Source organism: Electrona antarctica (genome assembly GCF_951216825.1).
Source record: "Electrona antarctica genome assembly, chromosome: 9".
Taxonomy (NCBI): domain Eukaryota; kingdom Metazoa; phylum Chordata; class Actinopteri; order Myctophiformes; family Myctophidae; genus Electrona; species Electrona antarctica.
In genome coordinates, this window is record NC_136790.1 from 19,745,442 (window position 1) to 19,758,055 (window position 12,614).

The 12,614-nt window shown below is 47.2% G+C and overlaps 1 protein-coding gene across 1 annotated transcript in view; it reads right to left on the bottom strand.

Annotated features, from left to right (window-relative positions):
• Positions 1 to 1,803: 1,803 nt before the first annotated feature.
• magi1b (membrane associated guanylate kinase, WW and PDZ domain containing 1b) overlaps positions 1,804 to 12,614 on the bottom strand; it is a 266,028-nt gene continuing 255,217 nt past the window's right edge. The window contains exons 22-24 of the mRNA XM_079510600.1: positions 12,565 to 12,614; positions 9,856 to 9,994; positions 1,804 to 4,386 (exon numbers count right to left, since the gene is read on the bottom strand). The exon at positions 12,565 to 12,614 is cut by the window's right edge and continues 94 nt beyond it. Of these exons, the coding sequence (XP_079366726.1) occupies positions 3,050 to 4,386; positions 9,856 to 9,994; positions 12,565 to 12,614 (1,526 nt within the window). The 3' untranslated portion in view covers positions 1,804 to 3,049. The remainder of the gene's footprint in view (positions 4,387 to 9,855; positions 9,995 to 12,564) is intronic.

Here is a 12,614-nt window from a genome sequence, read left to right on the forward strand (position 1 = left end):
AGACAAATCAGATTCCAATCTGGATGTGGCTCAGATCTGATTCAGGCTGGATTTGGCTGCCAGTGTAAATGGGGCTTAAAGGTCTCAATAGAAGAGCAGGGAGACTAAATACAGTCACCTCGATTGTATGGGTTATATTCTATTAACATGCTCAAATGTTTGGTTCCCAAACCGTTTCATGTCAAGGACCCCCAAATTGACACTAATTAGCCCGCGGACCCCCATTTGAAAAGATATGACAGGGATCCCCCATAAGAGAAGATTTTTACGGCTCTAGCAGTGTCATTCTCACCACGTTTAATTGCAAGGACCCGCAGTTTGACATGCATTAGGCTACGGACCCCCATTTAATGGCATTTCTATCTCCAATTTATATTGAAAAATCAAAGTTTGGTTCCATTTGTACACTCAGAGTTAGACCCATAAGGGTCCTTTTTGTTCCAAACTATCATTTAGCTGGGGACCCCCTGGAACTCCCTCAAGGACCCCTGGGGGTCCCCGGACCCCACTTAAGGAACCACTGCTCGAATGGCTTTGGTACGAGACCCTGGTTTGACTCCCGGGGCAGACTATTTAACACATGTCACTACCCCTGCTCTCTCCCAATTTCCTGTCTGTCTCCACTATCACTATCAATAAAAGCTAAGGAACAGAAAACCCCAAAAGAATCTTGGGGCAAAATTCAGTAACAGCCGGACAATTTCGGCCACTTTCTTCTTGCGTCATTGGCAATTTGGCAATCGAGCGCCATGCCAGGCACGATGGACAAACTATAGTTCTGCTCTGGGAGTGAATTAATCAGTATTCTCTGCTGGTAAGCTAAGCGGGAGTGACCTACCTACCTCTTCAAAGAAGACAGCACACCCTCCTCCTCGCCTTGTCATCTACCTACTGCTGTCACTGTCGCTGACATCTTGTAGGGACGCGTTTGCATTTTTTTTGTTTAAACAAGATAATAAACACGTCCTCCCCCCCCCCAAAAAGAAGCACAGGATAGGAATGATAAGGCAGCCAGAAATAGACAGGGAAGTTCAGGGAGAATGGGCATGAAAAACAGAAACAGAAAAGGCAAAAGGTAAACGAAAGCGTAGCTATATGCAAACTGAACTATAGGAGAGTGAACTTATGATATATATACAGTATATCGTCTCTGTCGGGTGGAAACCTCATATGTCCAAAACTGTTACTTTTCCGGATATATATTCAAAAATAGCAAAAGTAACAGATCTAAACAAAACGTGTCACTTAACATATTAAAATAGTGAAAATAGTCAAGCATTAAGTAGGGCATTCATTTATATTTTAAAAAAAAGTTGAAATGTGGAGATACAAGGTTTATGTCCGACGGCATTGATATTCAAGAGTCAAGACAGATACTGTCTGTAGAATACAACATATATTTTGGCAAACTTTTGCAAAAAATATAATCTAAAACTACATTATGTATCCATCTCTCTACCTGTTTCTTTGTGTTGAGCTCTACATTCTACAGCAGAGCTCAGTTCCAAAACGTTTTAGCTCAAGACCCAAAAGAGAAATTAAGAAGTTTGCCCGGGACCCAAACTAGTGAAAATAGCAGATCTACAAGCTCACAACGCTTCGTTTCGCACCACATTACAAGCTCATAGATCAACTATTTACACAACTTCTTAAAAAAATGTAATGGCCTTATTTCTTTTGAAAAAAATGTTGGAATTGTTTTTAATTATTTAGTAAGTCACTCAATAATACTACCTAGGCACACACATGCATGCACACACGCACGCACGCACCCACACAGTAAAGCAGCAACAGCACCCCAGATTCGTTTAATATATTATCATTTTTATTTTCACATCATCATAGTGTAACTGTTACTTTCCCTTAATTCATTTAAAATGATCACCTCTGAATGTACACATACTGCAAACTGTCAAAAATATACAAACAAATGCAGGCTTGTGCTATTGTCTGGTCCAAATGTCTAAAAAACAGTGGCACTGGGAGAGAGAGACAGACAGACAGAGAGAGAGAGAGAGAGAGAGAGATAAAGAGTGAGAAAGAGAGGAGGGAGGGAGAGAGAGAGCTCTATCTTGCACCTTACATAAATTTTTTGGCATGTTTTACCATTTTGAAAATAAATAAATAAAATAGTCCACATAGCCGAGCTACAAGCTCACAATGTGTCGATGTACAGTATGTCTGCTATTTTCACTATTCAAAAAAATATTTTCAAAATAGTACGAGTAAGAAATGCCAAAAAAGGTTTAGGCATAACAGGGTAATGTTGCACGCAAGATAGGGCCGAGAGAGAGAGAGAGAGACACAGACAGACAGAGAGAGAGAACAAAGAAGACAGCTAGAAGACATTGAAACCATTAAAAGACATGCACAGCATCAGTGTTTGGAGCACCGGGCGGTCAGGCTCGTCCGTAGCGTAATGCGAGGTGCTTCCATGGGCTCTTTGTGGAAAAAACTACATACATTTCATCATCGGACGGAACCAGGAAAAATGTCCGTCTCATATCAAACCGCAAAACAAAAAAACATAAAACAAAAAAATAAACAAAAAATAAAGTCGCTCTTCAATGGAACTATTAGGCACATCATTGTTTTTTGTGGTTTTACATTTTCTGTAAAAGTCAGAGATATTGTAAATGTAGAACGCTTTAACCCAGAAATAAAAAACAAAACAAAACAAAAAAACACCCTCCCAAAAAAATCTAAAGCATACAATAAAAGAAAAAAGAAAAAGTTTATACTGCAGCTTTGAAAAGTCATTTTGGAATCACCGTGTTGGTTAGTAAATCAACAATGTCACACAATCAATACCTTGGATTTCTTCTGTGATCAGTGTGCGTGTGTCAGTGTGTGTGTGTGTCTGTGTGTGTCTGTGTGTGTGTGTGTGCTGAGTGTGAACTGGAGAGATCATGAAGTCCTGTGTGAGTTTCAGAGATGGTTTGTGAAGATCCTAGTGGATAATGGAAGCCAGCGTTGTGGGCGGTGCCTTACTGCGGGGTGGCGGTGACGGTGGGTGGCCGGCCGTGATTGGATGAAGCGGGCCGTCCAATCAGATGCTGAGGTCTCTGGGGCTCTCCTTGTAGGCTTTCTTCTTGGGCTCGGGGATGGCCTTGGGCTCGGGGACGGCCTTGGCCTTGGCCTTGGAGTGACTGGCGTTGGACTTGAGCGTGCTGTAGTAGTCTCTCACCTGGGCCGCCACAAAGTCGTCGTCGTCCTCCTCGTCCTCCGACTCGTCCTCGTCCCGCCTGGAGCTCCTGGGGACCGGCGGGGAGATGCCTCGGCCCAGGCTGCGGCCTCTGTGGCGCTCCGGCTCCGGGGAGATGTCCCGGCCCAGGCTGCGGCCTCGTTGGTACCGCGGCGGCTCCGGAGAGGCGGCTCTGCCGGCGAAGGGGTCGGAGGACGCTTCGGGAGAATGTCGGCCCCTCAGCAGCGAGCTGTACCTCTTGTAGGCCGAGTCCGAGTCCGAGTCGGGAGTGCGCACCCTGGGCAGCGTGACGTCCCTGGCCCGCTCCCTGGGCAGGCTGTCCCCGCCTCGGTAGGCCCTCTCCATGGAGGAGGCCCTGTTCAGCAGGCTATCCTCCCTGAGCGTGCGCAGCGGCAGCGCGGCCTCCCGGTTCAGACGGTCTAACGCCGGGGGCTCCTGGAGGACTCTCTCCTCGGGACGGGGCGCCGCGGCGCGGGCCCCGGGGGGCTCCCTCAGCACCGGCACCACGTCCTCGCCGCCGCCAGGTTTGTCGTTGCCCCGTTGTGGGGGGCCCTGCGGTCGGACCGGGGACGTATGGCGCCGGCTGTAGGGGTCCGAGGAGTGGGCGTGGCGGCGGCCGGGGGAGTGGTGGCGAGAGCGGTGAGGAGAGCGGTGGCGTTGCGGAGAGCGTTGCGGAGAGTGATGCCGGTGGGGGTGGGAGGAGGAGTGGTGAGGCTGGTGGTGGCCATGATGGCGCCGGTCCGGGGAGCGCCCGTGATGATGCCCTCTGTGGCGGCTGTCCAGGGTGTTTTCGGCGCTGCGCGCCCGGCCAGTGCGCCCCCTCTCCGGCGAGCGGTGGCGGTGTTGGTGATGATGGCCGCCGCTGGAGTGGTGGCGATGGTCCCCGGAGCCGCTGCCGCCCTTCCCCTTGTCCTTCTTCTTGAACTGCTTGGAGACCTCCTTGTTGGCGGTCGTGCCGCCCTTGCGCTTGCCCGTGCCGCTCTTCTTGTCGGGGGAGCGGTGGCGGCTGTTGGAATGGTGGTGGTGGTGGTGGTGGCGGCTGGGCTCCTTCTGGCCCCGGGATGATTGGTGGGGGGGTGGCACGGGGGGTTCGCCGGCCTCCGACGGCTGGGCGGTCACTTCCGAAGGGTCTTGTAACCTTGTGGCTGCGTGGCCGGGGGGGGCACCGCCGTCGGCACCGTCTGCAACACAATGCGTGACATCGCACAACGTCAAAACAAGTCGTATGAAAAACAGCTCTGCCAGCACAGCAGAACGGGCTAGATGAACAGCGGCCATATTGGAACGAAATTGGGACTCTTTCCTTACTTCCTTCACAGGTCCAATTACACTAATAATTGTTATTGTGCATGTTGGCTAATATAAGTAAGGAAGAGGCCCAGTTTCCTTCCAATATGGCTGCTTCACATAGAGCCTATACCCGTGCTGCATCTGTCGCTCTCCTTCGTTACGAAGCCATTGGGGTGTTATCGCCAGCCAGGACGGCTAACTGTTAGACAGCACAGCCAACGGTAAGATGTTAGTACAGCTTATGAATGCCTTAACAAAAAAAGAAATCAGGGCAGTGATGAGCAGCCAAAGCTTTGATTACACTTGAACCCATTAAACTGCAGAATCTCTCCCAGATACCAGGTAACCTGGTTAAAACACACTCTTTTTCTTCCATCTACCGTACACCATGTAGCTACAACGCGTTGAGACACATTGTAGGTCGCCTATTTTCAAAATAGGCATGCTAGGGTTCCCCCAGTGGTTAAGCCCCATTTAGACTTGGTTGCGTGATTGACACAACTAAGTATAAAGCAGGTGTTCTACAGCGCCACCATTCTGCATGTTGATGGTATTGCTTGATCACATTCATTGGCCATGCTCTTATATGTTTAAAAGCAAATGCTCGAAAAAATGAGCGCGAGCTCCAAAACTCAACAATGGTTTACAACAACAAGCTTGGCTTCAGTCATGCATTGAGGTTATAGGGGTCCAAAATGAAACTGTTAAATAAATAAATGTCATGTTTACCTTCTTTCGGTATGAACCGCAGGGATTTGTGTCCTAATAATCTCACCGTATGGTTTTGTGTGCTTCACCACAAGCAGAAAGGTTCTGCTTTTCAGTACATCGTCCTACTGAAAACTACACAACTAGCAGAAAGGCTCTAAGTTTGTCTCCATCAACAAGATGATACATACTGTAAAGGGTGACGTGGCTAATTAGACTATTGCTAAATTAGTTATTTTTGCTGAATACATAAATTAGCTCTTTATTACAACAAACAAAAAATTTAAAAAGGGCACGTTTCTCAGCAAAAATAAAATCGCCATGCGATGAAGTATAAATTCGGCTTAACCTGACTCTGCATTTCAGCAGAAAACAGACAGATTGGTGGAGAGATAAATGTACTATATCGTCTCTGTCGGGCGGAAACCACATATGTCCAAAACTGTTACTTTTCAGGGTTCAAAAGTCTAAAACAGCAGATCGACAAGCTCGAAACATGTCTCTTCGCCACCGCCTTTCGAGATTGCGGATCTGCTGTACTTTTGATACATTCGCGTGATGACGTAGAATTATTTTTATTTGGAGAAAAAACGAAAACACACGACAAGTTAAAATATGGAGATAAGAGGTTTCTGCCTGACAGCGACGACGTAATAAAAGAACACATCATTCTGATTGGTCAGCAGCCACGACGACAACAGCGGCAATGGAGGAGGAGGAGGAGGCCGGCGGTGATCGACGCTGGCGATTGGTTGCATTCCGTGGAAAAAATGGATTTGTATGCATGGAGTAGTGCATGGACATGGGTCAGCTTGGGACACACCCAGTAGTGCATGGACATGGGTCAGCTTAGGACACACACCGGACAGAGGGGGGGGAGAGAGAGAGAGAGAGAGAGCGAGAGAGAGACAGATGCTTGACCCATTAAACTGAGAAAGCATCATCTCAGATTTGAACTATATATAGTATATAGCACATTGGTTGACTATTCAAGAATAGCAGATCTACAAGCTCATAGAGCGTCCGTGCCGCGGTATGAGCTTGTAGATCTGCTATTATTTGAAGAAAAAACGTGAACATTTGCACAAATCCTTGAATACATTTTTTTAAAGCGAATATTTTTAACTCAAATCTTTGCTTCTGGAGAGAGGCGCTGCGAGAGGGGGAGAGCGAGAGAGAGAGAGAGAGAGAGAGAGAGAGAGAGATGGTTCGGGAGCGGAGGGGAGTTTGGGAGGACGGTTACAAACCGTGGTCTGATTCTGGAGGAGAGAAGTCTCCCCCATCTTGTCATTTCTCATACATGCAGTGAGAAGTGGAGCAACAATCCCTGAAGGAGGAGGAACGAGATCGAGCCCAGCACGCAAGACAGGAAGAGAACACACACACACACACACGCACGCACACACACACACACACACACACACACACAAAGAGAACAGGTAAACAAGGTTTACATGAAACCAACCAGGTGGAAGAAGAAGAAGAAGAAGAGAATTATTGCCTGTGTGATTCAATGGAAAAAGGTGTTTATTTGATCATTGAATTATTCAGAGTAAAAGGAGACAGTCCAGGAAAATTGACCCCCACCCCCCTCCCCCCACACCCAACCACTCAGTAAGAATCCACAGTTTACACAGGGAGCGTCCCGGAACTAAGGCTGCAGACACACACACACACGCACGCACGCACAAGCACACACACACACATACAGTACACACGCGCTCGCACACACACACAGACACACACCCATAATATACCATAGGGACACAGAAGCAGCAGAGACCCAAACCCAGAAGAGACAGTGATCCGCTCACACACTCACCACAGCATAACAGTATGAAGCAGTTTTTAAACATTGCCGACAGAAAAAGAAGGAAAAAAAAAAAAGAACAATGGTGAGACTGTCAAAGGGTGTGTCAACTAAAAGTACAAAATAAAAATAATATACAAAGCTCACAGGATGTTCATTGGTGTAAAGGGTTGAGACAGCACATTCGTAGCGCAAACAACAGAAATTTCATGAGTCAACTTTCTCAGACAGGCAAATATTTCCCCACGCAAAAAGAAACGAAACCACCACACACGCGCACACACACACAAAAATGCATCAATGATGACTCGTGACTTTCAATCAACACCGATCAATACAAATAAAATTAAAAGAAACGTTCCATAAATATTATGGAAAATAGACAAATTAAAAAACAAAGAAAACATTTTTTCTCGATTTACACTTTTGACAAGTTCATGCAGCAATAGACTCCAATAATATGTGGACTCGATTCACGGCTCTGACTGTACACAGAACAAAAATACTTGTAAAAATGCCTCTATTCTTTTGATCGCTGTACAAAAAAAAAACACCTTTAGAATAAGTGAAGCGATGGTATTATTTCCTAACGGGAATGGGTGGGGACTTTCCTATCGTCACAGCTTTCCAATGACATTAACAGTGGGTGCAAATAAATCCACGGATTAGTGAATGATGTCGAGCAACAGTTATAAGTGAGACTTCCTCATTTAAATTCATTGGTTCACCCAAAAAATGACCTTTTTTTTTTTTTATCAATTACACACCACATGGAGATTGTTTAGTTATTTTTCTTTTCACCCAATGTCGATTATCTAACGCAATCCTGGGCGCTACACTTCCTCTGCCAACATGGGGAGGGGGCAGCAGACTGACCTCATGCTTCCTTCAATGCATGAGGAGTCCAAGCCAAGCTGCTTCTTTTCACCTGACGGGGGGGAGTTTCCCCGGTTGGACGTAGCGCGTGGAAGGAACACGTTATTCCGACCAGTTCCATTCCCCTCCATCAGGCGCCCCCGGCTGGCCAGGAGGAGGCAGTTTAGAGACTAGGATTACTGCATGTTTTTTGTGAGGGTACCTACCCTAGGGCAGTGGTTCCCAGTGGTTGTACACTCTCAGAGTTGAATTAACATTGATTTTACAATATACTGCCCGTTTTGGGCGGGAACCCCTTTTGGTGTTTTAAACATTATGTTGTAATTTAGCTTTTGAAAACTAGCAGATCTACAAGCTCATAGCGCGCCACCGAGTGGCGCGCTACGAGCTTGTAGGTCTGCTATTTTTGAAAATCGTGAAAATGTGGCACAGCCCCTGACAGAAAACTGTCAGGATTTAGAAGACATTTTATAAATTTCGACGTCAGGTCAAAATGGGCTAGCTAGGGGACACGGGGAGAACATGCAAACTCCACCAGAAAGATTTCTTCGTTTTTGTCGCATTCCTAATAAGCCAATAATTTGAGGACTGGCTGAGTCTCCGGCACAAACACATTATTGGCTCAGAAATGCGATAACAAAGAAGAAAGAAATAATCTCCATGAATTCAAAGCTTCATGGGGTGTGAAATTGATAGAAAATAAGCCATTGTTTGGGTGAACTGCTCATTTAACAGCAACGAAAACAAAAAAAACTAAATGATACAAACAAAACAAAATTAAAGCATCAGGTTGCTTGTGTCCAAAATACAGTTCCCACTTTACTGTAAGACCCTCAAGAGTTTCAGTAGCTTACATTCACCTTCAATAAATATCATAAATATGTTTTTTTTGTGTTACCTAAAACCCAAAGCTGTGAGATGCTTTTATTTTCATCAGAGCATAATTTCTTCCACGTCGTCACAGGAGGCCCATTATGGATCACAGGAGGCCCATTATGGATCACAGGAGGCCCATATGGATCACAGGAGGCCCATTATGGATCACAGGAGGCCCATTATGGATCACAGGAGGCCCATTATGGATCACAGGAGGCCCACATGGATCACAGGAGGCCCACATGGATCACAGGAGGCCCACATGGATCACAGGAGGCCCACATGGATCACAGGAGGCCCATATGGATCACAGGAGGCCCATATGGATCAGGTTGCCGTACTTTTTCCCCTCCCTCCATCCATCCCCAAGGCCTAAATGAGCCAATCGTCTACGGGACCTCATCAGCGCATCGATATTATAATCTGATCCGCAAGAAACGCCTATACTGCCCCGGTCATTCGACCCAAGTCAAACGGTTTGGCTTTAGAGAGAGAGAGAGTTGTGTGTGTGTGTGTGTGTGTGTGTGTGTGTGTGTGTGTGTGTGTGTGTGTGTGTGTGTGTGTGTGTGTGTGTGTGTCCCAACGAAATTAGACCCACCACCTTCCCATAAAGTCCCCAAACAGAGTGACTCAGTGCTCAGTGTTCCCAAAGGGCCATGAGATGAAAAGTGACAGAGGGGGTGTGGGGGGTGACATGGAAATTGCAGAGCAGGTGATAGAAGAAAAGAGGTTACAGGACCACATGGGAGGTAAACCCACCCCCCCCCCCCACACCCAATCCCAAACCCACCTCCCGCCCTTCCTGGAAAAAAACCTCCCCTCTCCATGAATGGGCAGTGACAGCAAAAAGGTGACGACCTCCTCCAAGAAAAAAAAGGAGGCAGCCAGCCAGGACCTCAGGGGTCCGTCCGGGTGGAGGGTCCCGGGAGGGGAATTAAGTCCTCACCCCCACCCACCCCCCCCCCCCCACCCCATCACCACCACCACCACCACCACATCACCGCCACCGACTGTCCTGTGGGTTGAACCATCGCCGTGGCTCAGGGCGTGAAGCCGGGGGAGAAGGGAATGTTTTCGTAGATTGACCCACCATATTCCGGCACAGAGCCGTCGCCCCGCTTGAGCACCAGGCGTGCGCGCCGCCCGCCGCTCTTGATGAGCTCGATGGCGCGCGCGTGCTTCATGCCCTTGGTGGTCTCGCCGTTGATCTCCAGGATCTCGTCGCCGACCTGGGAGGAGGAGAAGGATGAGGAGGTGGAGGAGGAGGAGGAGGAAGAGGAGGGAGAGGAGGAGGAGGAGGGGGGAGAGGAGGGAGAGGAGGAGGAGGAGGGGGAGAGGAGGGAGAGGATTGGGAAGGAAATGAAGCGTTGTGCAGGTTCAGGGCGGAGTGAAGGAAGATGGGAAAGAAGAGGGACCGTGAGGAAAAGGAGAGAACACGAAAGTTAGAAATCGGAACCTCTAAACAGCAACCCCACATGCAGACGTTTTCTTTGGGTTTTTCGTCTGTGTTTTTTTATAGAGTATAAATATATATATATCCTATTCATAACATTTTCGAAAAGCAGCGACCGTGAAGACAGACAGAGAGAGAGAGAGAGAGAGAGAGAGAGAGAGAGAGAGAGAGAGAGAGAGAGAGAGGGAGACAGAAGTAGAGAGGGAGGGAAAAGGGGGAGAAACGGTTTGGCTTTACAATTCCTTTCGCTTCTCCTCCACGCCTGAAGTTATCTGTCAGCGCTGCCTGCGCCGAGGGAATTCCTCTTTGGCAGAAAGTGGGTTTCTCAGCCCTGACACACTCTGAGCCTCACAGAACATCACACTATTAATATCTCTGCTAACAACTCTCACACAGATAGAGAGACAAACGCATCTGATGGATGCATCATGTCTAAATTAACATTTCACTCACGCTCACACAGTTGCCGTCTCATCTCAAATACAGTACATACAACATATAAATCAGCCATTATTGTACATTTAATTAAGAATCCCTGAGGGAAATGCTATTTAACCCCCCCCAGCATGCCTATTCTGGGGGGAACATTCGCCAAAAAAACCAACAGATGATCTACAAGCCGAGATGTGGTGTAGATCAGGGGTCTTCAACATTTTTTTCAGGCCAAGGACCCCTTAACCGAGAGAGAGATGACGGAGGGACCCCCCCAGTAAATAAGGACCCCTTAACCGAGAGAGAGATGACGGAGGGACCCCCCCAGTAAATATTGTATGAAATTGTGTTTGTAGATTAAACTTTTTCATAGATTTCATAGATAGCTTCATGAACTGTGTAAATTAATGCTTGTTGTTGTTTGTTGTGCAAATTATCTGTTATATTGATATGTTTATGTCGATATGTTCTTTTTATGCTATTCGTCAAAGAAAAAGGTCACGGTTCCGTCCACGGGGCATGTACAGTACGAATGTCAGATTTACATACAAAGTCAAAGTCAAAGTCATACGATTTTTGTCACACACGTTACCGCAGTGAAATTTGTTCTCCGCATTTGACCCATCTCTTGGAGCAGTGAGCCGCAGCCAAGGAGCGGTGAGCCGCAGCGTGCGCCGCGCTCGGGAATCATTTGATTAGTAGATTTGACCCCCAATCCAACCCTTTGATGCTGAGTGTCAAGCAGGGAGGCATTGGGTCCCATTTTTACAGTCTTTGGTATGACCCGGCCGGGGATCGAACCCCCGACCTCCCAGTTTCAGGGCGGACACTCTAACCACAAGGCCACTGAGCTGGTACCATGTACACAATTATAGAGAAAACCATTAACTACTTTCTACTTTCTCTGCGAGAGAGCGCTATATGTCACACACTGATTTAGGTGGCTTAATTAGCGGCAACATTCTATGAGGCGTAGCGCTCAGTAATTGGAGAGTTAGAGTATGTTATGCCACAGTAATTACACAAACGAATATTGGGTTTTTTTCGAAGGAGAACCCCTGCGTCACCGCTTAGGGCGACGTCATTCGGACCATTTGTCCTCATTTTGTGCAGAGGGAGACATAACGGAGAAAACATTGTTTTTCTGTTTCGGGCCAGAAGAAGAAGAAGAATTGTCTCCTGATCAATATTATGAATTCATGTGAGTTATCTGAATAGATAGGGAGCAGCGCGGCACATAAGTCTTTATTATTGATCTTTGCTCCATTCATTTGGCCTTTTTTCTGTCACCTGGCATTATGTTGGACCCCCATGAGTTACACTACTGATAAACATTGCTTTTATCGATCGGACGCACACACACACACACACGCACACGCACACACACACGCACACGCACACGCACACACACACAACATGGAACATGATCAATTTCGAACTTACTTAATCCGCTAAAACAATCTAAATACAGGTCAGTTTTATTGCCAGTGTCAACGAACCTACAGTAGTATAGCCTAGTATTTTTTACTAACTATTCGTCTGTGTACAGTATGTTAACACTCCAGTACAGTATGGAGACAACTATCTGACATGTTTACTTACTCTTGTATATCCTTTGTAGTGTTGTACTAAATTGTTGTTCTAGGCCAAAAAACACTTACTGTATCTCCATATTTATTTATATTTTCAGCGCGAAAAGTGTGGGATCAATAAAGGCCATATATCTTATCTACTGTCAGTGGGCATGAAGCAGGTGCATGTGAGAGCTGGGTGAAGCTGCGTTGCGTTGCGCTGCTCTGCGTTGCGTTGCGTTGCGCTGCGTTGCGCTGCGTTGCGCTGCGTTGCGCTGCGTTGCGTTGCGCTGCGTTGCGTTGCGTTGCGCTGCGTTGCGCTGCGTTGCGTTGCGTTGCGTACCCTCATCTTGCCGTTGCGGACGGCCGCTCCTTCCTCTGCCAGCCTCAACA